This window comes from Lygodium microphyllum, chromosome 20 (genome assembly GCF_053477565.2).
Source record: "Lygodium microphyllum isolate KBCC chromosome 20, Lygodium_microphyllum_v1.1.10, whole genome shotgun sequence".
In the NCBI taxonomy this organism is placed as follows: domain Eukaryota; kingdom Viridiplantae; phylum Streptophyta; class Polypodiopsida; order Schizaeales; family Lygodiaceae; genus Lygodium; species Lygodium microphyllum.
Window position 1 is genome coordinate 14,997,898 of NC_141154.1, and position 26,605 is coordinate 15,024,502.

At 42.1% G+C, this 26,605-nt stretch overlaps 1 protein-coding gene across 3 annotated transcripts in view; it reads right to left on the reverse strand.

The window, feature by feature from the left end:
* Positions 1-25,681, reverse strand: part of LOC148018697 (protein OSB3, chloroplastic/mitochondrial-like) — a 107,183-nt gene extending 81,502 nt beyond the window's left edge. The window contains exons 1-6 of one of the 3 annotated variants that reach the window (XM_087701583.1): positions 25,178-25,681; positions 15,154-15,292; positions 14,853-14,910; positions 14,683-14,771; positions 13,663-13,798; positions 12,708-12,784 (exon numbers count right to left, since the gene is read on the reverse strand). In XM_087701583.1, the coding sequence (XP_087557709.1) occupies positions 12,708-12,784; positions 13,663-13,798; positions 14,683-14,771; positions 14,853-14,910; positions 15,154-15,292; positions 25,178-25,512 (834 nt within the window). In that variant the 5' untranslated portion in view covers positions 25,513-25,681. Of the gene's footprint in view, positions 1-12,707; positions 12,785-13,662; positions 13,799-14,682; positions 14,772-14,837; positions 14,911-15,153; positions 15,293-25,177 lie in introns of all 3 variants that reach the window. The other 2 variants (XM_087701581.1, XM_087701582.1) reach the window with 2 other exon arrangements.
* Positions 25,682-26,605: the final 924 nt, after the last annotated feature.

The following is a 26,605-nucleotide window of genomic DNA, read 5'->3' on the forward strand; positions in this document are numbered from 1 at the left end:
CTTGAAAGGGCCCATAGTATCTCATGCTTAACTTCGAATACAACCTCTCTCTTCCCTTCATCTTTTTCAGCCTTGCCTTTTCGAAACGCAACAATACATAATCGCCCTCTGCAAACTGCAAAGCACGTCTATGGCGATCAGTTGCCCGCTTTTGCTTGTCCTGTGACCTCCAAGTGCATACTTTATCTTTGCATAGGCTGCATCCAAGCTTTCCACAAAGCAATCAGCCTCAAAGATCTTATCCTTAGTGTGCAAAATAAGTGGAACCTTCTTGCCACCCTCAACCACCTCAAATGGAGCCTTGCCACAGTGGAACTATGCACCGTATTATTGTATGCAAACTCAACCAATAGCAAATACTGCTCCCACTGTGTCTTGTGGTCTGAAACATAGCACCTCAAAAGATCCAACACTATGGAATTTGCTTCCTCAGACTGACCATCTGTCTGCGGATGGAAGGATAATGAGAATTTCAGTGTGGTACCCATATTTTCAAACAACCTCTTCCAGAATAGACTGATCATCCGAGGGTCTCCATCACTGATGATCGACTCAGGCATACTATGATACTTGAAAATGGGCTGCATAAATAATCATGCCATATGATCAGCCTTTATCTTCTTCCTCACCGGAATGAAATGGGCTTATTTGCTAAACTTGCAAATAATAGTCCATATCCCATTATTCCCTGTAGGTATCCTAGGAAGCTCAAAGATAAAGTCCATAGCAATGCTCTGCCAAGGCCTATTTGGAATAGACAAGGGCTGCAACAAGCCCGGCATCTTTTGCCTATCATGCTTTACCTTCTAACATATGATGCATGCCCTAACAAACTGCTCTACATCATGCCTCAAAGCTGGCCAATAAAAGAAATGCTCCACTACCTTGATTGTGACATCAATGTCTCTGTGTCCTGCATATGGAGCATGACTTTCAATGATCACTCTAGGCTTCCACTACTTTGTGGCACACAGTCGTCCATGCATCAACAGAAATCCATCTCTTAGCATAAAATGTTCATGCCTGAAATTTGTGGCTTACGTGACAGTGCATCAGCCACAACATTCTTTTTACCATCAATGTGTACAATCTGAAAATGAAACATAGAGAGAAAATTTGCCCATCTCATATGCTTCTCTGACAACTTTGTTTGCGTCAAAAATTACCTCAAAGTCTGATGGTCTGTCTGCACTGTAAAATCAGCCCCCAACATTCCACGTAGACAGTGCATGAATTACAGCCAAGAGCTCTTTCTCATAAACCTGTAAATTCCTCTCTGCACCGTGGAGAATTCGACTCTCATAAGCCATAACTCGGCCATCTTGCATAAGGACAGCCCCAATGCTGTTACCACATGCATCACACTAAACCACAAATGACTTCCTTAGATCAGGCAACACAAGCACAGGATCTGAAGTCATCTTTTCCTTTAACTTTTCAAATGCTGAAATTTCCATTGTTGTCCATCTAAATGGCACATCTTTCTTTTGCAAAGCATGCAATGCAGAGATTTCAATAAATCCGCGTACATACTCCCTATAGTAAAAACATAAACCCAAGAAGCTGCGGATCTCATGAACATTCTTCAAAGCTGGCCATGAACGTATTGCTTCAACCTTAGCAGGATCCATACAAATACCATCAACCGATACAATATATCCCAAAAAGTGGATTTCATGCAAAAAGAATTCACTCTTCTTGTCGTTGATAACAAGCCTATGCTTACGTAGCTCATTGAAAACCATGTCCAAGTGCTTTCTATGCTCCGTCTCATTCTTTGAATAGACAATCATGTCATCAAAGAAAGTACCCAGAAGTGCTCTATGTGGCCAAAAGATGCGATCCATCATCCGGTTAAAAGTGGCAAGAGCATTCGTAAGTCCAAAAGGCATGACAAGAAATTCACATAACCCAAAAGATGTCCTAAAAGTTGTCTTAGGCACATCCTCCGGTGTAATGCGTATCTGATGATACCCACTTTTCAAATCTATACGGCTGAATATTGCTGTCCTCTGCAATCTATCCATAGCATCATCGATCCGAGGGATGGAAAAGCGGTTCTTTATCGTGATCTCGTTCAGAGCACAATAGTCAATGCACATACGCCATGAACCATCCTTTTTTTGCACCAAAAGCACTGGAAAACAGAAAGGAGATGAGCTGGGCTGAATCAGCCCTTTTTCTAACAGCTCATTTACCTGATTCATAATCTCCTCCTGTTGGGCTGCACTCACTCTATAGGGTGGTTTATTAGGAGGGCTACTTCCAAGGATAAGGTCTATGCCATGATCCTCAGGTCTTTCAGGTGATAGTTGCCTTGAAAGTGACTGAGAGAAGCAATCAGCATACATTTTCAAAAATGACATGTGATCCTTCTCTAATTTAAACATATTCCCAACATTCTCACTATCATCCTTATCCTTAGCAAAAACTAATACACTAAAAGATGATTTTTCATTACTTTAGAAATAGCAGCTGCAGATACAACAGGGACAGATTCCCCTTTCAACTTTACATCAAGTGTGAGTGTCTGTCCCAAAGGTGTAGAAGTTGACTTCTTCATGCCCTTGCTGTCCTTCTTCGGAGCATTCAAAAATCGGGTGAATTGAGGATCCTTTGCCAATTCAGCAAAGAGATTTGCTGCTGCCCTCGTCCGATTCTTGAACTGGTCATCAAATTCCTCTTCACTTTGCTGGTCATCTACCTCATGACGGCTTGAAGGCCCTGCATCTTGCCCAACAACATTTTCAGCTTGTTGTCCATCATGAGAGCCTTGTCCAAGATTAGGCATTGCATTTCCTTCATTCCCATGAGAATGTCCATACTGAGAGGTATCATCACTGCTTGATTCCATCTCACTATATGAAGACATGTTGCTGTAATTTCTTAGCTAAGCACAAAAATCAGCACTAGCACAAAGCTTTGGCTTGCAATCAGGTGCCTCAAGCTCACCAAATCAAGAGATTGAGTGATTATCCCGGCAATGGAACCATGAAACCAGCCTTCCTTCTCAAATAGGGTGGTTTAACTTGATTAAGCACTTAATTACAGCAACTAGCAAATGAACATAAACTGAAATGCTCACTTTACCTTCATAAACTTAGACAGTGGACACCCTGTTGGCCCCAAAACTGGCGCCCCTTTCAGTATTTCTTTAATTTCGATTGTTGATGGATAAATTACAAGCCGAGGTTTCACAATCTTCTTGGCTGATTCAAAAGCCCCTTGCTGTTCCAATAATTAGCAAAGCATTCAAGCAAATTGCCCCTTGATTTTCACCCAGGACTTGCTCTAATGGAACCCCAATTGGTCAAATGCTGCCCCAAATTCACAATAGATGAGCTGGCATCTGAAATCCTCACAATTCCACGTATTTCCAGTGCTGATTTCAGTGTACAATGCCTTTAACTGATGGCACGGGTCCCAAGGTGGCTGCTAAACCCTAATTACTGCTGTAATTTAGAATTTACAGCAGTAAACTCTCTGCTGTCCACCAAATTTGGCTGTACTCTGCTACCCATGGTTGAGAATTGCTGAGAATACTTGAGCATAGACTAGTGGAGATGAGAGAATACTGTAGAAAGAGAGAAAATGAGCTGAAATGTATCTTCTGATTCGTAGCTCTGATGACAAATCTGATGGCACCAACAGCTTCAAAAGGGGGGTAAAACACCAGCTTAGCTAGCGAGCCCTCCTCTCCTACCGCCGCCTCTCTTGAGGCGGAAGAGAAAACCTGCTGCCCCCTGTCCTGTCACGGCGTGCGATCAGTCGTCATCGCCTCTCAGAGCCAAATCTGATCGTCTCCTCTCCCTCCACCAAGCTCCAAATGGCTGCCATTCAGCTTCCACCACCCTCCAACAGCCTTCTCCCTAGTTGCATGGGAAAGTTTTGCCAAGTGGCAGCCTTCCTAATGCATTTTCAGCCATTAAATTAATTTTTCAGAATTAATTAATTCTGAAAATTAATTTCAGCCCTTTTGACTTTGCCCAAAATTAAATATGCCCATCTCGAATGAAATTGGCTAGGCCATTTGCAACTTGGAGTGGTTCCCAACCTCTGTTGACCCTTAGACTAGCATTAATTAATTAATTAATGCTAGTCCCTAGTGTCACCACTGACACTTAATGGCCAAACAATTGTCCTACGGTCAAACCTGGCACCAATTGACCACCAAAACCCAATTGGCATAACTTAACACAACTTTTGCCTTTAACACCCACTACATCCTCGGGATCCTTGGCCCGTTCCCATAAAATAACTGCCATGTGCATCACATGTGCTAAACAACCTTGCACATTTGATTAGTAACTTAATCAAATGTTACTAGCAAGATTAAAGCATCTCAAAATTTCACGTCCCCGTGACACTTAGCATCAACCATATTAAACCTGTCAATTACTTTGCTAATGTACTTGTCCTGTGAGAGAAACAACAAGTATTGTCCTCTATCCCTTTTAATGTGCATGCCCAAAATGCGTTCAACTACCCTCAAATCTTTCATTGAGAAGGCTGAACTTAGTTGCCTTTTAAGAGTATTCAAAATACCCTTATGCTTTCCTGCAATCAGCATGTCATCCACATATAAGACCAGCACAATGAGGCGTCCATCATCAACCTTTTTAGTGTATAAGCAATGATCTACATGATACCTTTAAATCCATGGCTCGGCATGAAGATATCAAACTTTTTGTACCACTATCTAGGGGCTTGTTCAGCCCATATAAGTTGCATTTCAGCTTACAAACCAAATGCTCTTTCCTTGGAATAGCAAAACCTTTGAGTTATTTCATGTACAGCTCTGCATCTAGGTCACCGTGAAGAAAAGCAATCTACACATCCATCTAATCCAACTCAAAATCCAAAGATGAAGTGAGAACAAACAAAACATGGAGCGTAGTCATCTTCACCACTGGTGAAAAAACCTCCTGGAAGTCTATGCCTTCCTTCTTTATATAGCCCTTAGCAACCAAACGTGCCTTGAACTTGGGCTTCCCATCAATACATTTCACCTTATAAACCCATTTGTTAGGGATAGATTTCCTATCCTTGGGCAAAGGTACAAGCTCCCATGTGTTATTCACATACAGAGACTTCATCTCTATAGCTAGCTCCCACTTTCTCTTGTTTTCACATGACTGTGCCGCTCTAAATGTAGTTGAAACCTCTGTGGCTGCCATCTAACACCCACCTTCTTAGCAAATGATCTGTATTGTTAGGCAATAGGCCTACATCCTCAGGTATGTGCACACCATCACTTTGCTGGCTAATTTTCAGCGTTTTCTTGCTACTATAACCTGTTTTCAGCATGTTCTTCTTGCTGTCCTATTCCATCATGTGCATCTATTTACTCTCCATTATCTTTTGCTTGTAGCACAATAGGTTGTTGCTCATTTTCATATCAAAAGGAACAAAATCTTCAGCTAATGGTTGCTGAATGGCTGGCTGTTTACTGAAATGCGACCTTCTTTTTATAAAAGTCACCTTGTGTAGCATTGTTCAGCAACTTTGCCTCATTAAATACTATGTCTCGGTTGTGTACTATCTTCCCGCCCTAAGAAAGCCAAACTCTATAACCCATCTCTCAGTCATAAACATGTGCTGAAATAAACTGCTAAAACACAAGACAAAAAGAGAAAAGAAAAGAACACGATACAGATGAGAACTCAGATGTATGCACGGGAAATGGAATCCATATATCTGAACACGAGACAGTCGCATACAACGGTGAGTCACTGGCTGCGTGTGCACTGGCACTGGCTCTGGCTCCTCTCTCTCCACAGAGTCTGCAGATGGTGAAGATGATGATGATGATATTGACTGAGGAGGAGCACTGAGTATAAATAGGCTGAAAAAGTGGGGAGCAATAATGCTGGTTGGACAGCATTAATGCTGGCTGACTGGTGCATAAAAATGCTCCACTGGCATAAAATGCCACACCAGAAAAATACCTAAAATACCTAATAAAAATGCCCAGCCCAAATCAAGCTCAGACTCACACATGAGCTGACAAATACTCTGCTAACACCCTCTCTCAGATCATAGGTGATCTGATACAATACAATAGGACAATGAAAAGGGATCAGAAACTATACAACATAGAACCACCAAGTAGAACCATGGATACCCAAGCAGTGGGTGATCAAGCCACCACCAAGGTGCCTCGGAGAGAACCTGATGTCGATGTCGATTATACCAAACACCTGAAATAGAGAAGCTCCAGACAAAAGCCTCCCGCTCTCTGTCAGAGAACCAGCTCATCATGAACCTGGATGTCAATCCCAGCTCCAGGATTGGAATCCGCCAGACTGAAGTCGATGCGTCAAAGAAGTTCCTCTCTGGAACCTGTGCACCTGTATAAAAGTATAGATGAGGCGCGGCTGCCCCATCTGAACACCCGCTCACACTCCCTCTCTGGCACAAGAGAGTTGTGAGGGATGACCTCATCACCACCACTAGAAAGCAACCGAGGAAGGGGCCACCAAGCCCTTTCCGCGATCCGAAGAAGAGGACCCCTTCCGCGCCTTGGACTTCACCTTGGTCGGAGGATCTGAGTCAGAGTCTGATGAAGGAGAGGACTCATCGGTAGAGTCAACATCCTGCTTCTTCTGCTCCTTCTTCCTAGAAGCCGCTAACGTCGTGCAGTCCTTCCGCAAATGTCCCTTCTTGCCACAGTGGTAACGCTGGGCCTTCGACTTCTTCTTCCCGTCACCCCTCTATAAAGCTACATAAGCCTCACCTCCATAATGTGCCTGAAGCCGCCCCTGTAATCTCAAGGATGTCTCATGCTCAAGAAGCATCGAGGTCATATGTGTAAAACTGACAGGAGTCGATGATGTCTGCGCCCGCAAAGCATTGGCCACTCCATCAAACTCCGGGGGGAGCTTGTAGAGGACCGTCCCGACGAGATGCGCCTCGGGAAGAGCAGATTGCATGTGCCGAAGCTGGTCCTGTACCTGCGTAACACGAAGAAGAAAAGACTGAATAGTATCTTTCGGCTCAAACTTCATCTGCTGGAGCTGGCCATAAAGTGTGACTACCCGCCTGGTGGAAGGTGCCTCGTACATCTGCTGCAACTTCTGCCATACTTCAGGAGATGTCCTACAGGAGGTAACCGCCGGTAAGACCGCTTTAGAAATACACCGAAGCAACGCCGAGTAAGCACGGGCATCGTCCGAGTCCCATGTGAGCACCGCTTCCTCATGGTTGTCCTCATCAAAATCTTCAGGAAGAGGAGAACGGAGAGGTCGAGCAATAGCTCCACAGACGATGTACCATAACCGCTTCTGCACAGACCAAGCTTTCATAACAGCACTCCATGTGAGATAATCAGATCCATGTAACTTATCATCAGTGGAAGTGCACGGAGGAGCCATATGGAGAGGATAAAAAGAGAAGTAGAGAAGAGATGGAATGTAGAGAGGAAACACAGCCAGAACACAAGCACAGACTGCAGAAAATGAGAGTTCACATGCAATATAACCCAAAAGCTGATCAATAGAAGACAAAATCTGCTGCAGAAAGTCAAAAAATCAGTCAAAAACTGCCAAAAACAGCAAAAACGGCCTGAAGTAACAGTCACCCAGCCACAAGAGATGCTGAATCAGCAAAATGCAGGCTGTAAACTGGAGAAAAGCAGGTAGAAAACTGTCGCCAGCAGCTGCAGATGAAAAACGCAGGCAGCAGAGGGTGCCTAGACAGCAGACGATGGCAAAACTGCAAAAAACGCAGGCTGAAAACAGCCCCAAAACAGGTCGCCTGGCTGTGACAGCAATCGTCTGATCAGCAGGGGTACAAAACAGTCCTGAAATCAGCAATAAAACACAGCAGAAACACACATCCTGAAAACTGATACCATGTCAAAAGTGGAGCAGCGGTGGAAGCATAAACATGTGCTGAAATAAACTGCTGAAACACAAGACAAAAAGAGAAAAGAAAAGAACACGATACAGATGAGAACTCAGATGTATGCACGGGAAATGGAATCCATATATCTGAACACGAGAGAGTCGCATACAACGGTGAGTCACTGGCTGCGTGTGCACTGGCACTGGCTCTGGCTCCTCTCTCTCCACAGAGTCTGCAGATGGTGAAGATGATGATGATGATACTGACTGAGGAGGAACACTGAGTATAAATAGGCTGAAAAAGTGGGAAGCAATAATGCTGGTCGGACAGCATTAATGTTGGCCGACTGGTGCATAAAAATGCTCCACTGGCATAAAATGCCACACCAGAAAAATACCTAAAATACCTAATAAAAATGCCCAGCCCATATCAAGCTCAGACTCACACATGAGCTGACAAATACTCTGCTAACAGATTCACCACAGTTGTATTTTCATAACTGTCCATTAATTTTTTCCATATGGCATAAGCCATATCAAGACGCTTAATGTCTATAAGTACATCATCAGACACAGCCATTTTAATGTATGCAATGGCCTTCTTGTTGAGTCTAGCACAATCCTCATGTGTCATAGTTGCAAGCTCGGTTTCCAAGAGAGCATCATCACAGTCCTTGAGAAACAAAAAGGCATTGCATCCTGTCCTTCCACAGATCAAAGCCAGTGCCATCAGACCTCTTGATTTCAAGAAGGGCTTTAGTGTCGCTACTGCTAGAAGCATTCATGGCCATTATTCAACAAAGTGCCAAATACCAATGCTATATTTTATGACAGTTTATAACATGCTAAATATTCAGCTAATTTCAGCCCAAATGTTCAGGAAATAAGAGCAAGATTTGATCCAAATACATGTACAGCAGTAGAAAGAATGACTTTCATCAATATAACTAAGATTTCAGCATCCATTCCATGCATACATCACTGCAAGGAGACTCTCACTTCAGCAATATTACCAAAAAACATTGGTAACAATACGAGATCTGCAAATGATCACTAACACTGCTGCACCATGAATATTCAGCAATACATCAACTCAATGGGAGCTAAACTTTTCAGCATGCAATAATTAGAAATATGCCCAACATGTGTACTGCATACATATGTGCCCAAAAGCACTTCTAATACACAAAAAACCCCAAAATTCTCTGCAATTTCTTCAAAGTCTCACAAGTGGGAGATAATGAAATCAAATTACACTGCTCAGAGCACCAAGATTGCTTCAGCAATGTCCCCAATGTGCATTTCACGCATCAATTTTGCCAAAATTCACAAATTTCAGCAAAAGCCCCAAAATTTCACTAACCAATCTGCCCCAATTGCATTAATACATGTTCCAAGAGCATAAAACATGCAAGTTTAGCAAAATTTTGCAAAAGCCCCAAATTTCTCGAGTCCAAATGTGCACCAATGTCAGTAAATTTGACTCAGCTGAGCAAACTTTCACTGATACAAGAAAAGCCCCAAAATTTTCAATGCCAATGTGCACAATTTCTGCACTTTCTGGGTCCAATGTCATTGTTATGCATAAACAGCATCAAATCTAGGAAAAGCCCCAAATTTTAGGCACAAAACCGAGAAATGTGCTTACATGCACGAACCCCCATTATTGAGTAGGGGGCCTGCTTGATTTTTTTTTTTAAATTAAAACGACGAATTTGGGCTGAGAACTGCTGACATGACCAGCGAGATGACTACCACCACATCACATTGACTACCGCCTGGGTCCCGCTGACTATCAGGTACTATTGCCAAGCCATCGCCTGTCTACCACGTTGTCACCTGGTCTCGATTGACGGACGCCTGCTACCACTCTGCACACGCCTGTTGCCACGCTGGTCACGTTTGGCGCCTACCTACTGCCTTAACGCGACTAACCGTAGCTGACTGCCGCATGGTCTGCTTGGCTGCAAAAGTGACAACTTGCCTCATTTGTGCACGCACACCAGAATTGGCACACATTGGCCTCTGGAAGCACACACACCTTTGCCACGGCTCTAATACCAATTTGTTGGGATGAGTGTGCAATGGTAATGCGAGTCAGAAATGGAGCAATAGTAGTGTCGAGTGTGAGAGTGAGAGAATCCCAAGATGAGTGTACCAGCTAGTCACATCAGACAAAGAATAAAATGTATTTATATGTTAGGATACAAATAAGGTTGTGTTCACACCCGTATAAGTTTATACACACGGAGATTAAGGGACTTTACACCCAACATATGCTGGAATTAAAAAATTTTAAAAAAATTTACCACAGAATTCACGGGTTGATTGGCGCAAATTCGTCAAGCGGGTACAGTCAGGTATAGTGTCGCTTTAGACGGGCGCTTTAGTCAGACTAAGTTGGTGACGGTTGACTGGCACAACGACTGGCGACAGTTTACAGGTGCAACGACTAGTGTGTGGCACAAAGGACGCGTTTGACACAACATTTGGCGAGGCACAACAGGTGATGAACGGCACAACAACACTGGCAGGGCATGCAGCGAATGGTGGGCGCCATGGCGGCTGCAGACTAACGTGGCGAAGGAAAGGCGTCAGGAGGGCCAGAAGAGACAAGCGCCTAATGTTAGACGGATGGGCTCACGCTAGCAGTGCCTCCACAAACTAGCGGGGGACTCTAGAAACGTGACACAAGACGAACACAAAGAGGTCAAACGCCAGAGGTCCACGCGGCAAGAGCTAGAGGCGCTGACGAGCAGAACGCTCGCCACTACTACAGGTCGTGCTGAACCTGGGGCAAGGTTGAGCTGAAGAGAATTGTGAAGCTGAGCTCAGCAAAGCCACTGCTGCTCTGATACCAAATGTGAGAGAGGACGGCAGGATTGAAGCTCAGCACAAAAAACAGTAGACAGTCTGAGAGTGAAGCACGACACCCAATGCAATAACTGAAAGAGTGTAGAATGCAAGTACAAAGTACAACCCTTAAACCTTAGGGTTGTAGGGGGTGTTCACACCCGAACATGGTAAGTGCCCGTAAGTGTGTGTCATAAGCATATACGAAATAATACCATAAGGCTGGGGGGAAAAACCTGTCCTACCGAGAGTAAGAAGTGCCCCACTGCCCTACTAATCACCGACACTCCTATGGTGTAAGTGAGGCATGAGTGAAATAGCCAACAGCCATTGGTTAGCTCAGAGTATCCTCTCATTAGCTTGAGATCAAGACAGGGAGATCAACCTGCATGCCAAGAGACGAGAGGATTTGTAGACCGTGTCTAGAGGTCGAGAGTGAGGAGCAGCACATCTCCAAATGCAAGGCCTATGGTGCAGTCAAAGCGAGATATCCCACACTATTCAGAGATGACACCTCCCTAAGACCAAGTATGGAGGACCCATGCCAGCAATGCTCTCGTACTTGAGATCCAAAGGCTCCGCACAACACTACTTGAGTCGGGTGCCCTGCAGAGAGCAGGCAGAAAATCACAGCTAACTGATTTTTTCTAGATAGAAATCACGCACACTACACCTACATAGAGAGGAGTGACAGTCCAAAGAGTAGAGGAGATCAAAGTTACACTTCAGTCGAGAGTGCAGGGTATCAAACACAGAGACAACACCATAGAGAAATAATGAAGATCCACCAGCAACACAAGCAGCACATGACCGAGTTGAGGATTGTGCTCAGATGCTACCCGTACACTCTCTCGGCAGGGATGTATGATATACTATACCCACCAATCCTGACTGGATGGAGCTAGGCAGAATGGTGCCACGTAGTGTCATGGTATCATTACTCGGTTACACATCCAATCATGCAGGTCCCACCAAACCACCCCATTCCTCTTTTTTTTTTGGTGTATCCCTATATGGGTGCCATATTGTGGGCCTCAATCTAAGTCAAAGGAGGACATTAGGAACTGTGACATTGTTATTGTTTGTCAGTCTTTCTTTTGTGACAGCTGCCTTCATTTCAGGCACATCAGGTGGAGATTAGGGTTTCTTGGCCTTGTCCACAGCAGCCCCTGTACAGTGAAGCAGTCCTTAGAAGCCCACACAGTGCAAACAGTCTTAGATCTGTTTGTGGGCAGGACTCATTTCCTGGGTGGCCAGAGCAACAGCTACTTATGCATGTAGCATTTACACCAGGCAGCAGCATATTATGGGGCATTTGAAGCAGTCAGCCAGTTTTCAGGATATTAGAGAGCAGATCCGCCAGTTTATTTTTCTTCCCCTATTGTTAGGGCACACGTTTCCAGCTTTTAGCATTACATGCAGCTGATTCCTTCACCCCTATTGATGTCACAGTCATATAATCCAGCCGTAATCATCATCCCTCATCTTCCTCAGTCAGATCTTCATATCTTCTGCTGTCTTCCAGCACTCTCATTGACAAGGCATACATGTGCATGAGCTAACTGTTTGCAGCATTGTATTGCATTCAGATCAGAGTGTTTTCCTTCTGCTTCATCTGCATTGCATCTTCTCTCCCTCTGTTCATTTGCTTCCGAGTTGTGCACTCCATTAGTAGCTTATCACTAGCTCCCCTCGTGCTTCAAATAACGCATCCATAACATATGTGCTAACTATATGAATTGAATTAGAAACATCAAAAACAAGTACATCATGTCCCTACGTAATTAACTAGATGCACGCATTCAAGTTTCAAGCATACAAAGTGACACATGGACGTATACTGCATAGGAGAATAAAATTTATTGGGTATGAAGTATCTCATGCCCATACAGCAGTCATTGGAAGTGGGAGACTTGTTTCCGGGCCAACCAGCTATGTTATAAAACATGGTTATATTTCATATCCATCAAACAAACAAATAGCTTACAGAAACTTTTGCAATAAGCTCACTTTAGTAGATCTACTGTCATGCCACTGTGAGGGATTCTCGAAAACCTCTCTCCGCTGCTGTTCCAGAGTCAGACCATCTGTGCCCAAAGATTTGCTATATGTGAGGACATTTATTTTCAGGTTGTATATTATGGAGTTTAATTCTAAATCCATTAATCCTCCCTCAAATTTCAAATACATAGGCTTCAAGCTTGTATTGTGCAAGTAGAAAAAGCCCTAATGCCCCTTCTTAACTTCTAAAAGAAATACTTAAACTACATATCAAACTCCATATTTCATCCAGCCTGCTATCAATTTACCCATGTTTTCGATGTATGCAATTTCTGAGTCTTAATCCCTTGGTTAGTCAAAATGGTCATAATATACTTCATGACCTACAAAAGTGTGATCATAAGCCAGTAAGAAAGATGTATGTAAACTTTTTCTTTGAGCGACAACATTCTATCAGATGACATTTTGCATAAGTCATGATAGTATTCAGGAAAGGTCAATGGGGGGGGTGCTATCTCACTGATATATCTTGCAAGTTGAAAGATGTTATTAAGCTAACATCAACTTGTCTAGACTATATTATTTTTTACGGTAGAATATTACAAGCAAGCTTGTAGGTTCACCCAACTTTCAGAAGTATTTTTTCTAGAGATAGACCTGAGGTATGATCTTGTTAAAGAAGATGCCCGTTGGCAAATATCACAAAATATTTTGCCAATGTCTGCAGAGCTTCTAACATTCTACAATGACCAAGCATGGAGAATGTTGTGCGAGTGGGGAAAAAACAGATTAAACCTAGAAGACTCACTGAGACAAGCTGAAAAAAGCCCTAAAGCACAGTGAAACACAATCTCCACATTTAGCCTAGCATATTGTCAATGATAAGCTAAAGGATAAGAGTCCTGAGATTGGATAAAGGACAGACAGCCACCTCATGCAAATGATAACTACCACTTGATATTACCTGACGGCAACTTAGCATTGGCTTTGAAGGATTCATTTTCAAAATGAGCTTTGACCCAAGATGGATTCCTGCTATTGTTTATCCACAACGCATGTCCAGCAGTTTTGTGCTTGAAATCAGGAGCATTGGCCTTGACCTATAAAATGATTAAAAATTAGCAAACACAGAAAATAATCATTGAAAGTAACCCTTCAGTGGCATCTTTGATGTCAATAACTTCCTCACTCCCCTAGTATTGTGCATGAGCATTTAAATCAAGCCTAATCTGTGATGATAATGTCACTAGAAGTGTGAAGCCCAAATTGGTTTTGTTAAGTTAGGATTTGCAGGCATGAGTACCAGTCTGCTTGCTGACACAAGGAGTGGAATGGCATGTCAACAATCACCATATGTAGCTAGCTAGCATCCAATTTGATGAGGTAATGTAGTAGTTGCATGCCTGTAGTCATTCTTCTATCTCATCCTCAGTTGGAGGTAACTTCCTGACATTCAAGGCGAGCTCGATCATGGTCAGATTCTAATTACTCCAAAATATACAACTCTGATATCGATTCTTCTGCTTTGGCATACCTCTCAAATGTCAACCACAACCAACCTGGAGTAAGCCAATATGCAAAACAATCCACACCATGAACCATTGAGCACCGTCCTATAGAAAGTTTCTGCAGAATCTTAGTTGAGTTGGTGTTCCCAACTTGATAGCTCTTGAGATCTTGTTAAAACCTATCCTGCCCTATTTCCTCAAGCTCAAGTTTTTCTAACCATTGATTCTCCAGTGCAACATACTTAAATATATAAATGATACAATTTGTAATGGTTCTCTTACATAATGGCTTTGGCACACTCAGAAGTCAATTGTAATCACATTTCCATATGCAACTTAGGATTATAACATGAAGAGTGACGAATAGTGACGAGAAAGATCATAAAGATGCTAATGCTCGCCTCACCTTATCAGACCTATTGTCAAGAGAGGAGTACTGACAAGCAAGATCATAAAAATGCTAATGCTTTCCTCACCTTATCAGATCTATTGTCCCACCACTGCAGAGGATCGTGAAAAAAACTTCTCCAGTGCTCTTCAAGAGGTAAATTTGATTGAAGCGTGCCTAGAAAATTCAAACAAAATTAAGACGCAAGATGCTTGCTCAGCCTTCATGCAAAATCACTAGTACCTTCCTCACTTTTACCGATGTGATCTTCTGTTTGACTTTCTGAGACTATGTACTTTAAGTCGTTTGCTACTACCTGCAAGTGAAAGGTAGAATCATTTATACTTTCAAAGCATTAGTAAATGTGAGGAAAGTTTGATAGTTGTTCAGCAAGAAATAGTAGGGAAAACTATAGATCACCTGAAAATAAGAAGGATCAAAGCAGCCTATAACCATTCTATAACTTATTGTTTGAAGAGATTTTAACTTCTACACAGAATCAAAAAGGGGAACAGAAAACCAAATCCACAGCAGAGCAAGCAGAATGCCATATACCAACCTTACATAAGGTCTTCTCCAAATTGTTGCTGATAGTTGCATGCTCTATTACTACAAGGCCTGAAACAAAAATCTTGTCTGCTTTTTTCAGGTGAGTTGCAGCAACTTGAGCTAGTTCGTCCCAAAACTGTACCACAAACCTGTGAATGTTTCAGAGAGTTACTTTTTAGGCATAAATACTTTACAAATGCAAAAAAGGATATATCTATAATCACAGCATAAAACACCCTAAAAACCCAGAAAAGCAAAAACATGCCAATATGAATCGTCCCTAGTTACTTACACTTACATTTTTCCCCTTTCTTGGGCAGCCACATTATACAAGAGTGTAAGGCCACTTTATGGACTACCATACATTACTCTTCTATTTATAGATCACAGATCTGTTGAGAAGCCACTTCCTCAGTTTCCACACTTCAGTTAGGGTTTCGAACTAACAGCTCCTAAAGGGCTAGTGTCCTCATTCTGGTCATTTTATCAGTGAGTGCCCACACAATGGTGCACCACCCTAGCCAGCTCAGGCCTATAAATAGGCCGCCTCTCCATTCATTTTACACCTCTTGTCATTCATTCACTACTCTCCTTCCGTCATTCCAACATCCTTCTCTCTCCTTGCTGCTGCTACTCACCCCCTATTGGAGGACATTGCAGGTCGTGGCCACCCTCCACCTTCCATCCATCCCAACTTGGCATTCTACTGTGGCATTCTACTGCAGCGTTCTATTGCTTCATTTTGCAGCATGATCCTTTCCTAGCATTAGAGGACTGCACTTCGCTCCCCTGACAGCTCATGTGATAAGAGCAGAGGTGATGATGCCAAGTCTAATGCAGAAGACTACACAATGTCCCTCTCATGAAAGAGATGGAGATCCCTCCTAACGATCACCTTCTTTATCCAAGGATCGAACAACAGTAGGCTTTCGCTTTGGAAGAAGCACCCACAAAGATCAAGAGATCAGCGCGAGGGGTGAGCTTTCCTATCTTGTCATCCGGAGTGTACGTATAAATAAGCAAGACTACCAAAGACTCTAAAGTGAGAAACAATAAGCCGAAAGCCCAAAAATGCCTCGTATAGAGTGTTCTTGGGGACCGCCACAATCAAACATTGGTTAAGAATGTACACCGAACTGTTAACAACCTCAACCCAAAGGTGCTCAAGGAGCTCTATTGCGAACAACATAGAGCGTGCCATATTCATGACTATCCAGTTCCTATGCTCTACCACTCCATTCTATGTGAGAGACTTGGTAGAGGTGAGTTGACATACAATGTCCTGCTCCTGTAGGAACTCAAAAAACTCATGGGGGATAAACTCACCACCATAATCACTCTTCATAGTACCCAGACAATGACCCATCTGGATATAAACCAACAGTACCTAAGCACTAAAGTAAGTAAAGGCATCTGACTTGTGCTTCAGGAAGTACATAGGGTGGTAAATAACCTGATTAAGCACTATTTACAGCAATTAACAAATTCACAAAACTGAAATGCACACTTTACCATATAATCTTGGACATTGGACACCCTGTTGGCCCCAAAACTAGCGCCCCTTCCAGTATTTATTTAACTTAATTGAAGAAAAAGTTGATGTACAATGGGATTCTCCTAATCCCTTTCGGTATTCCAACACCCCTTGCTGTCCAAAATGACCAACAAGTCTTCAATCTGATTTACCCCTTGATTCGGGCAATCAATTGGCCTTTACCCGCTTTGATGGAGATGGAAAATGGCCCAAATTCAATTATTTGCTAGTCCCTTCACTTGAATAGGCTAAAAACAACTTCAGCCCTATTGAATCCAAGTCTTGGAGCTTCAAATTTCTGGCACGCTTCCTGAGGATGTTTGCTAAACCCTAATTTCTGCTTACAGATTAGGATTTACAGCAAAGAAATTTGAAATTTCTCGACCTCTGGTGATCTCAATGCTATAGTCTTTGAAGCAAGGCTGTAGAAAGGCTGGGAGATAAGAGAGAATGCTCAAGAGAGAGAAAATTCAGACTTTCTTCGCGAAAAACTAAAGAAAATCTGTCATTTACTACTATTGCCCTATCTCAACAGCTTGTAGATGCAAAAAACTAAAGAAAATCAATCATTTACTGCTACTGCCCTATCTCAACAACCTATAGATGTTGTCACTTGCTGTTGATTGGACTTCTCTTGCCCCTGGCTACCTCAAAAGGTCCTCCAATGGCTGCAAATCAAACCAACAGCATCTCCTCCCTCTCTCTTACAAGTCGAATACACTAAAAATTTCTCTGTCCAACCTCTAAAGACGTTTTTTAGTCTTGCATGGGCATTTTTCACAAGTAGCAACCTTTCCAAATGGTTTTTCCAACATTATCCATAATTAAATATTAATTTTTAGTCTTTAAATACTGAAAATTAATCTAATAATTATTTCGGTTACTCCAAGAATTTCACTTTTGTCTGATGGAAAAAAACACATCTCAAGTTTTACATATATTCCTTTTTCTCTGAGCTTTTCCAAAACTAATTTTACATCGTACTCACGCTTCTTTAGATCTTTTGAGAATATCAAGATATCATCCAAGTATATTACTACAAAATCATCTACATGCTCTCAGAAGGTGTCATTTATCATATATTGAAACACTACAAGAGCATTAGTGAGACCAAACGGCATAACAATATACTCGAAGTGACCATACCTTGTGCGAAAAGTTGTCTTCCATTCGTCTACTCCTCTGATCCATACAAGATTGTAAGCTCCTCGTAGATCAATCTTTGTGAAGATCTTGGCCTTTCCTAGGCGTTCCAAGAGCTTTGGTATCAACGGCAAAGGGTATTGATTCTTGACTATTATCTTATTCAGTCCTTGATAATCCATACACATTCGAAGTGACACGTCTTTCTTTTTCACGAATAGAATTAGGACTCCAACAGGAGACTTTGAGTGCCTAATGAACCCCTTGGCTAAGTTCTCATCAATGTTCTTGCGTAGTTCAGCTAGTTCATCAGGGGATAGCCTGTAGATGGGTCCAAAAGGTGGTTGAGCCCCCTCATGGAGTTCTATAGCACAATCATATGGTCTATGTTCGGGCAAGAGATCTACATTCTTTTTTTCAAAGACATCTTGGAATTCTTGATACTGGCTTGGTAGCTTGACTGACTCATCCTTACTAGATTCTTGAGCTGGTATATGATATATTATGTAGATCAGTTCCTGCCTCGTTGTGTGCACAAAGGCTTTGGCTCCTAGATATATCAACTTTCATTGATTTTCATGACATGTAATCTTTTGCTTAACCCAATCAATTTCTAGATTGTGTTTCTTTAGCCAAGGCATTCCAAGGATGATTGGATTTGTGGGACTAGATATGGCATTAAAGCATACACGACATTTGTGATCACCAAGAGTTACCATGAGTGGAGTGGTCGGGTTTCCTTGGTAATATCTCCAAATGCTAGAGGTCTTCCATCCACGACTTCAGTTGTTGTAGGATTGGTCTTTTGGAGTACTCGAATCTGGTATCTATTCACAAAGCCATCATCAATGAAACATGCGGAGGCCCCAAAATCGACCAAGGCTTTCAAGGAAAGGATCTTTCTTGACAGGATCATCTGGATTGTGACAAGGAACGTTTCCATGGGTGTGGCCAGGATCAAAAGACCCTTTCTCATATCAAGGTCCGATTGTACGCCTCATTTACAACCGAACATCCTTGTTTTTCTACTCGAGGATGGTTGCAACAACTCTTGGGATTGGGATTCTTGCCCTCTTATTTAGGCAATTTAGGGCGATGTGTCCAAGGTTTCCACGATATAGGCATAGATGATTCTCTCTTCGTCTTTGCTTTTCTCATGGGATCAAGGGCTAGAATTTGGCATTATCTATTTGCATCGATTCGGGCTTGGTTTCTTCTTTGATTGGGGCTAGGTTCCATTGGCAAGGCTTTTCTTGCTTCCTCTCAAACAATCTATTATCACACTAGATGGCTTGCATGATATAATCGTTAAGTGCTTTTGCCTCGGGCATAGTAAGCATGAGGTCCTTGATGTCATGTGGAAGACCCCATCTGAATTGACTGATAAAATACTCCTCATGCCAAGTGAGGTCATAGATTAATTGTCTAAATTCAAATGCATAAGCAGAGGTACGGCGGTTACCTTGTTATCGCTTCCAAAGTTTTGTTTCTAATACTCGACCAATGTCTGCATCTCCAAATGTGGAAGTGAGCTTGCAAAGAAATGCCTCATAGTTATAAAGTACTAGCATATTCTTTTCCAAGATTAGGGCGAACCATGATAAAGCTTGACCACAAGGCAAAGTCCCAATGAATCCCACCTTGGAAACATCATCTGGATACCTATCTAGTTGCATGCGAATATAGAGCTTTACTTGTTGCAGAAATCCCCTAAACTTCGAACGGTCACCATTGAACTTCTTTGGCATACCGATCTTGGGTTCTCTTATTGGGGTTGATAAACACGCAGAATCATCTGATCACTTCCTCTATTGTTTTGTAAGTCTCGAATCCGATCTTGCATCTCTTGAAGCACAAGGCCTAGACGCATAGGGTGTTCTATTTAAAGTTGTGCTTGTTGTTCATTCAAGTCTTGAATTTGTTTTGGAGGTTTTGAAGGGAGGCCACAATTCTTTCAAGGATCGCCTCCATGGTGCTCAACAGGGCTAGAAAGTAGTCTTATCAAACTGTTATGGGAGCACTAGATTGTGCTCGAGAGACTAGACTAGATGCAAGATTTGTTACAAGAATTCTCGTTACAAGATAATTCCACATAGGGGCACAAGGTACAATGATAACTTGACAAGATACGAAAAATCCCACAACCCAGGACCATAGGTATAAACAACATGACTTGATAAGATATGAAGAATCCCATAACCCAAGACCATAGGTATGGATACAAGTTATTAAAATTACAAGATCTTCCTTGATGGGGATAAGCAAGATACAAGACAGTACTAGACAAGATCTCGTACTACGAGATACAAGGTCACAAGACAACAAGAGTATAATGGAAGACAAGACAAGACTAGATACCATGACTAGATAAGAACTATAACTAGAACTCGAAGTTACTTACTTGGAGGTCTCAACTCCTTGAGCTCCCAAGACTAGCATTGGCAAGACTGAGGAGCTCTATGGTGAGCCTCTCCTTTTATAGGTGTTAGAGGGTAGCTAAAGATATTTTAGAATGTTGCATGATGACATCATCGATGATGCAAGCGATGATATAGCATGTTTTCTAGAAGGTTCTACGATGACATCATCGATGATATGGTATATCTTCTAGAAGGTTCTATGATGACATGGCAAGGGTGAGTTCGCATGGTTGGCTCGAGGATGTCCTATTAAGGGTGCGTTCGCATGGGGTGTGGATTCATATGGCATGGACAAAAATTAATCCGTACACTTCATCATGGCATGTCCATGACACCCTAACCCTAATTGTGTTCTATGTTATCACTTTGTGCTTTATTGTACGACTGGTATTGTGTTTTTGTGTTTAGAGCATCTAGTCACAGATCCCTTAATGCTCAAGGAAAAACATCAACAACTTGCTATTGATCTCCCCCTCAAGGAGAATGCTACTCCTACCAAGACTGTGCATAAAGGGATGCAAGAAGATGATTTAGTATCGTGCAAACGGGAGATTCAAACTCTGCTTCAAAATCCTTGATCCTGTCAAGCATTTTATGTAAACAAGAATTCTAAGCAGAAACGGAATAAAAAGCGTCTGGTGACCAACTACAAATCCCTAAACAAGTACTTACTTGGCCATGGATATCCTACTCCTCTTAGGGATGTGTTTATCAAATGAATTCAAAAAGCAAAAATTTTTAGTAAGTTCGATTTGAAATCTGGATTTTGGCAACTCCCAATCAAGCCAGAAGACAGGTTTAAAACTACTTTTTATGTTTCTCAAGGCCATTACTAATGGATAGTGCTTCTGTTTGGTATTAAAACTACTCCAATATACAATATACTTTCAGAGATAAACTAACTCTGTTTTTGCCAATTTTCCATTTTGTTTGGTCTATATTGATGATATCTTGGTCTTCTCTAAAACCATCTCTGAACATTTAAAGCATCTTATTCAATTTCTAAAGCAATTGAAGCCACTCGTATGGTTTTATCCCCTATAAATTCTATTTTGTTTACCCCCGAGGTAGATTTTTAGGGTCTACATATTTCATCATGACATGGTGGAGATTCAAGTTCATGTGTTAAAGAAAATTTGGATTTCCCTTCAAAAATTGACCTCGATAAAAATGCTACAACAACTTCTTGGATGTTTAAATTAGATTAATCATTCTACTCCAAACCTTGCCTTATATACCCAAGATTTACATCCTCTACTTCGAAAAAATAATTTCCATTGGAAACCTCTCCACACTTTGGCCCTACAACAAATTAAAAATTTGATTCAAAAATTACCCCCTCTTTACCTGCCAACAGGGCTTCCATTAGTTCTTTTTACTAACGCATCTAACACTGGATGGGATGCCATCTTATGTGAAGAAGATGAAGCTATTGGTAAAAGTATCCACATCTGCAGATATGCTTTTGGTATCTTTTTCTTTGTGCAACAAGATTATCAATCTTATCAGAGAGAAATATTGAAAATAATCAAAGCAATAAAAGTATTCCAGATCTTTGTGGAATTTGTGCCGTTCATAGTACGCACTGATCTCTAGCATGTGTGAGGTTATCTCACCAAAACGGCTCCCAATGAAATCGGGAATAAAAGACCATTGAGATGGTCCTTGTTCTTTGATGAACTAGACATCACTTTTGAACATGTCCTTAGCAAGGATAATGTACTAGCAGATTTATTGTCCCAACAACATCCTTGACACAATAGCCACTATCCACGGTAGCATTGTAACCATGATGCATTGTATAGTATGCACTATACTGTACAATATGCACACTCACAAATTATTCCCCACTCACTTCAATTATTAAAGGCCACTCAACCTCCTTGGCCATGTAACTATATAAACACCCTTCTACTCTTGTAAAAGAGGATCATCGAGCAAAGAGTTTAGCACATAATCAATCCATCTACTCTTGCGCATTCAATCTTCTCCTATGTTCCTTTGTGTTTATGTTCGTGTTTTTTTTCTCCCTCGGTGTGTATGTATGTATGTATGTATGTAAATGTTTTTGTGTTAGACATGGCATTAGATTTACATCCAAGACTTACTAGTCTGATTAATACTGGAACGGTACTAATTAGATGCCATTGAACATAACAATCATGCTCCACAAAAAGCATATCATTGTTACATCCCTAGACATTCAAATGGGTGCTAGTAGCATTGGTCACATGGGTCATGAAGCGACTTAGTGCGAACGCACTAAGTGCGCTTTCGGGTTATCTTGGGCCATTGGCCGACACATCTATACACCGAGATGGTGTGGCCTGGTGGTATGGGATGCAAACCCTTGGGATGTGGTCCTGACTTGGAGTGTTGCTAGCTCCCAAACTCAAGGGTGAGCCCATCTAACTCTATGGCTGAGGGGGGCGAGTTTGATATCTGGTCCCTTTTATTTGTGGATATGGCTTGTGTCATGTTTCGTGTGCACATTGGATCCGAGGGGGATGTTTCAATCATGACCATGGAGTCTCCACCTTCAGCCAAAATAGGCATAATAAAGCAAGGGGTCAAAGAGATAGAGGTACGTCTCAAGACTCAACCCAAAACCACGAGTCCAACAATACAAGCAGTACAGTTCAAAACAGGCTGAAAAAATGCAAAATTGCTAAACATATAGACTGCCCGAGAGCAAATCTGTGAAAAAAAAGTTGAAAACGGCTGCAAGGGTAGCAGTTTGTCAGCTGAGTCAGCACCACAATGCAAGCTGTTCTGGTAAAAATGCTGCAAAAACTGATGAAAATAGGGTCAGATCAGCAAAACACAAGCAAGAAACTGAAAACACAGGCAGGTAATATCGAACCACAGGCAGTTTGGTGGCCACTGGGGCTGAAAACTGCCGCCCAGCAGATCAACAGTTGCCTCAAGCAGCCAGAACATGAGTAGCAGCAAAACACAAGCAGTGAATGAGCAATCAGACCTGAAAAACAGCACTAGACAGCACCATAACCAAGTGAAACGGGCTCTGATACTATGTCAGAATAGTGAGCCGCAATAGTTGCAAAGCAACACTACAAGAACACAACAGACAGTAAAGGATACTGCAAAGAGCACGAGAATTCAAAGAGAATATGCTCAGGAAATAAGATCCATATACCAATGCACAATAACAGTACAAAGGCTTAGGCACTGAGTCACTGGCAGTGTGCAGTCTCCCTCTCTCCATCAGGATGTAATCATGCTGAAGGATGAGCATCCGATGGATAACAAACAGCGGGAGGGAGCCTGCCTATAGATAGGAAGAAAATATGTCAATAGTGATGACCAATTTGGCCAACCAAGAAACTAGCACCAAAATAGCATAGTGATGACCGATTGGCCAACCAAGAAACTAGCATCGAAATACCAATTGGCCAGCCACCAACTCATCTAGCATGAAATAAGAAATGCACAGTAATACATACTCTAATACCCATGAGATGTACACTCTGTTAACAAGTCAACTTTCCGAAGATTACAAAAGATCACTATTTTATCTTTCCAAAAAAGTTTCCCATGGAAAGTTCATATTCTAGTACTAAGCCAAAGTTACAAATTATAAGTCACGAGATCAACGTCAAGTTCCTTCGATACCCTTTCAAAGTATCGGTACATCTCCATATCATCTGAGAGGGGATCTTCAATAGTCTTTGCATCGAGTACTTGGTTAATATATTCACTTTTGTATGCTAATGTGACCTTCAACAATTTTGCATTGAAAAGAGGCTACTATTTTACCCCTTTATTCCCATTTTAGACATGCAAATGTCTCGTTTTGCAGGTCCTCATCTTCATTTTGTGCCACAACAAGGGGATGTTGAGATATTGTCCAAAACTGTAGCCCCATTTTTGGCACACCATTCTTTTGTTCCAAGCATCCCACTACTTTACATAGTTTTGTGCAAATGTGATGCACCTCAAGTGATACCCCATGATCGTTCGTATATGCCACTCAAGTGTATCATACACAGATCAATTATAGACTTACACACACTTCTATAAGTATTCATTTCTCCCTGGATTTCCTTCAAAAAGGACAGGAAACCCCAATCAAGTCCAAGGAGAATGCTGCTTTGAACAACACACCTCATGTAAAATGAAGCAGCTCCTAACCAATGCCCTTATATAGCTTGACTTTTTGCTTTTGTTTGGAAATTCATACACCAATACGTCCATAATCAATTCCTGCTAGGAACATTAACACTATCAATTCCTGGATATGATTTCTGAACTAATTAAGTGGCATACAAACTGTGAGCCATACAAGTTATGAACAATCTCAGCATTCACAATCTTGATGAAAGATAGAAAATACCTTCCAAGACAGACTCCCATATGTGATAAACTCAACAAGTCATGCCAACACGTCTCGGCACCATAACACGGCACGGCACAGCATTGAGGGAGGCATGAGATGCTGTGCCATGCCGAGACGTGTTGGCATGACTTGTTGAGTTTGTCACACCATACTTATAGTTGCACAAGCTTACACACATGTGTAATCCCGCACCCTGACACATTTTGATCCATCCTAATTGTAAGAAAGTTGCATACTCGTTTTTCCAGAGGAAGTGCGTAGGTGCGTTAGTGCAACCTTGGACTTGGAATCACCACCTCACTAAAATAGACCATAGCTCTTACCATTAGTTAAAGTGCATTTTGTGAGAGCTCATTCCAGGAAAGATAAGGATTTCCAGTCACAGAAAACGCCACTTCTACACAAACCACAGGTTACCCACCAAACCCTAGGGCATTTTCTTCCTTGCGCATGAACTCCACAATCCATTGGCTATCAATACCACTACATGGCCTCGTGCTAGCTTAAATTATTGCATTATGGCCATCTTGAGATGGCTAAAACTTCCAGTTTCTGCAAAGGTTGCCGAGGTGTAACGTACCACATGTATTCTTGGTCTTGGTGGCCTGTGGATGGGGGGCGCTTCACCTTGAAAGAGGAAGATGCAACGAGCCTGCCGTTCTTCAGGCGCCTGAGATCAACGTCACGGCCAAGGAAGCCGATGAGATTGACACAGTTGACGAGGTCTTTGCTCCATGCTACCGACTCTGGCCGCGGAACTTCCGCTTCTCCTGCTGCTGCTGATGATGATGATGGCGGCCACGATAATAATGACGAAGAAGAAGAAGAAGAAGAAGCGTAGGATCGTGCAGATGATGGCAATGTGCGCAGCAACAGCGACCGCAAGGCTGTCGACGAGATTAAAGATCGCCGCATGGATGCACGCAAAGTTGTTCCTTCTCGTCTTAGACGCACACTGAAGTAGGCTACTTAGTACTTACTGAGTGCGTGGAGTGCTTTGCCCAACTTTTAGTTCATCACCCGCGGTTGGCACCAATATCCCTCACAATCAATCCATCACCGCACTTTGCTAGAAAAGAGTATAGCTTGCATGACAGCTTTAATGAAAGAGAATAGTTGTATTATGAAACACAAGGCTCGGATGGAGGGAAGAACATCTAGATGTTTGTAATATGAAAGTTTGTTACAAGGCTTGTTGCGCACTTAACCTCCCTCATACACTCCCGAGTCCCCCCTACGAGAAAGCTCAATGTCCTCATTGAGTGGGAGTGGAACTAGTTGACTTAGAGAATCAGGGGTCTTAATCAACTCCTAGAGCCCACTAAAAAATATGTCTATCCTAGGATTGTGCCTTGCCCCACTGACTTGATACAAGTGTGAGACAAGGGCTTCTTATTGAAACTACAATTATTTGATTGATGCTAAGTGCCTTGTCCACCAACTCAATTACGTGTGTGGATACAAGGACTTGAGAAAACAACAAATATTCTACCCACCAACTAGTACAACTTGTGAAGCAAATGTCGAAAATACAACAACTGATCTACCCACTACTCACTTACAACTTGTGAAGCGGATAATTACTCATGAGATAAAGGAGGATGATATAAGTCAAGATTTTTTCGCTCATTATAGGATTGGAGTAACAAATCTCGAGCATGCATAATGATGATTAGTTCGGCCACCCATGAAGCTTCTTTGATTGGACAATCCTTCCACTTGAGCAGGAACTTGGGATGTTTGGCAATAGACCGAGTTTCCAACATGAGTTCTAGCTCAAATGGAAGCTGGGCTAATTGAGCTAGGAGGGGTCTTTGTTGCATCATGAACCTGGTATCCACATGGAATCACCACAACAATTGCACATGGAAAGCATCATGAATCAATACATTAGGCAACAGTTGTATCTTGTATATCACATCATTAAGTCTGGTCACCACTTTGTACTGACCATAGTACCTAATATTGAACTTAGGAGTAAGGATATTGAGCAATTCAATGTTTTTGG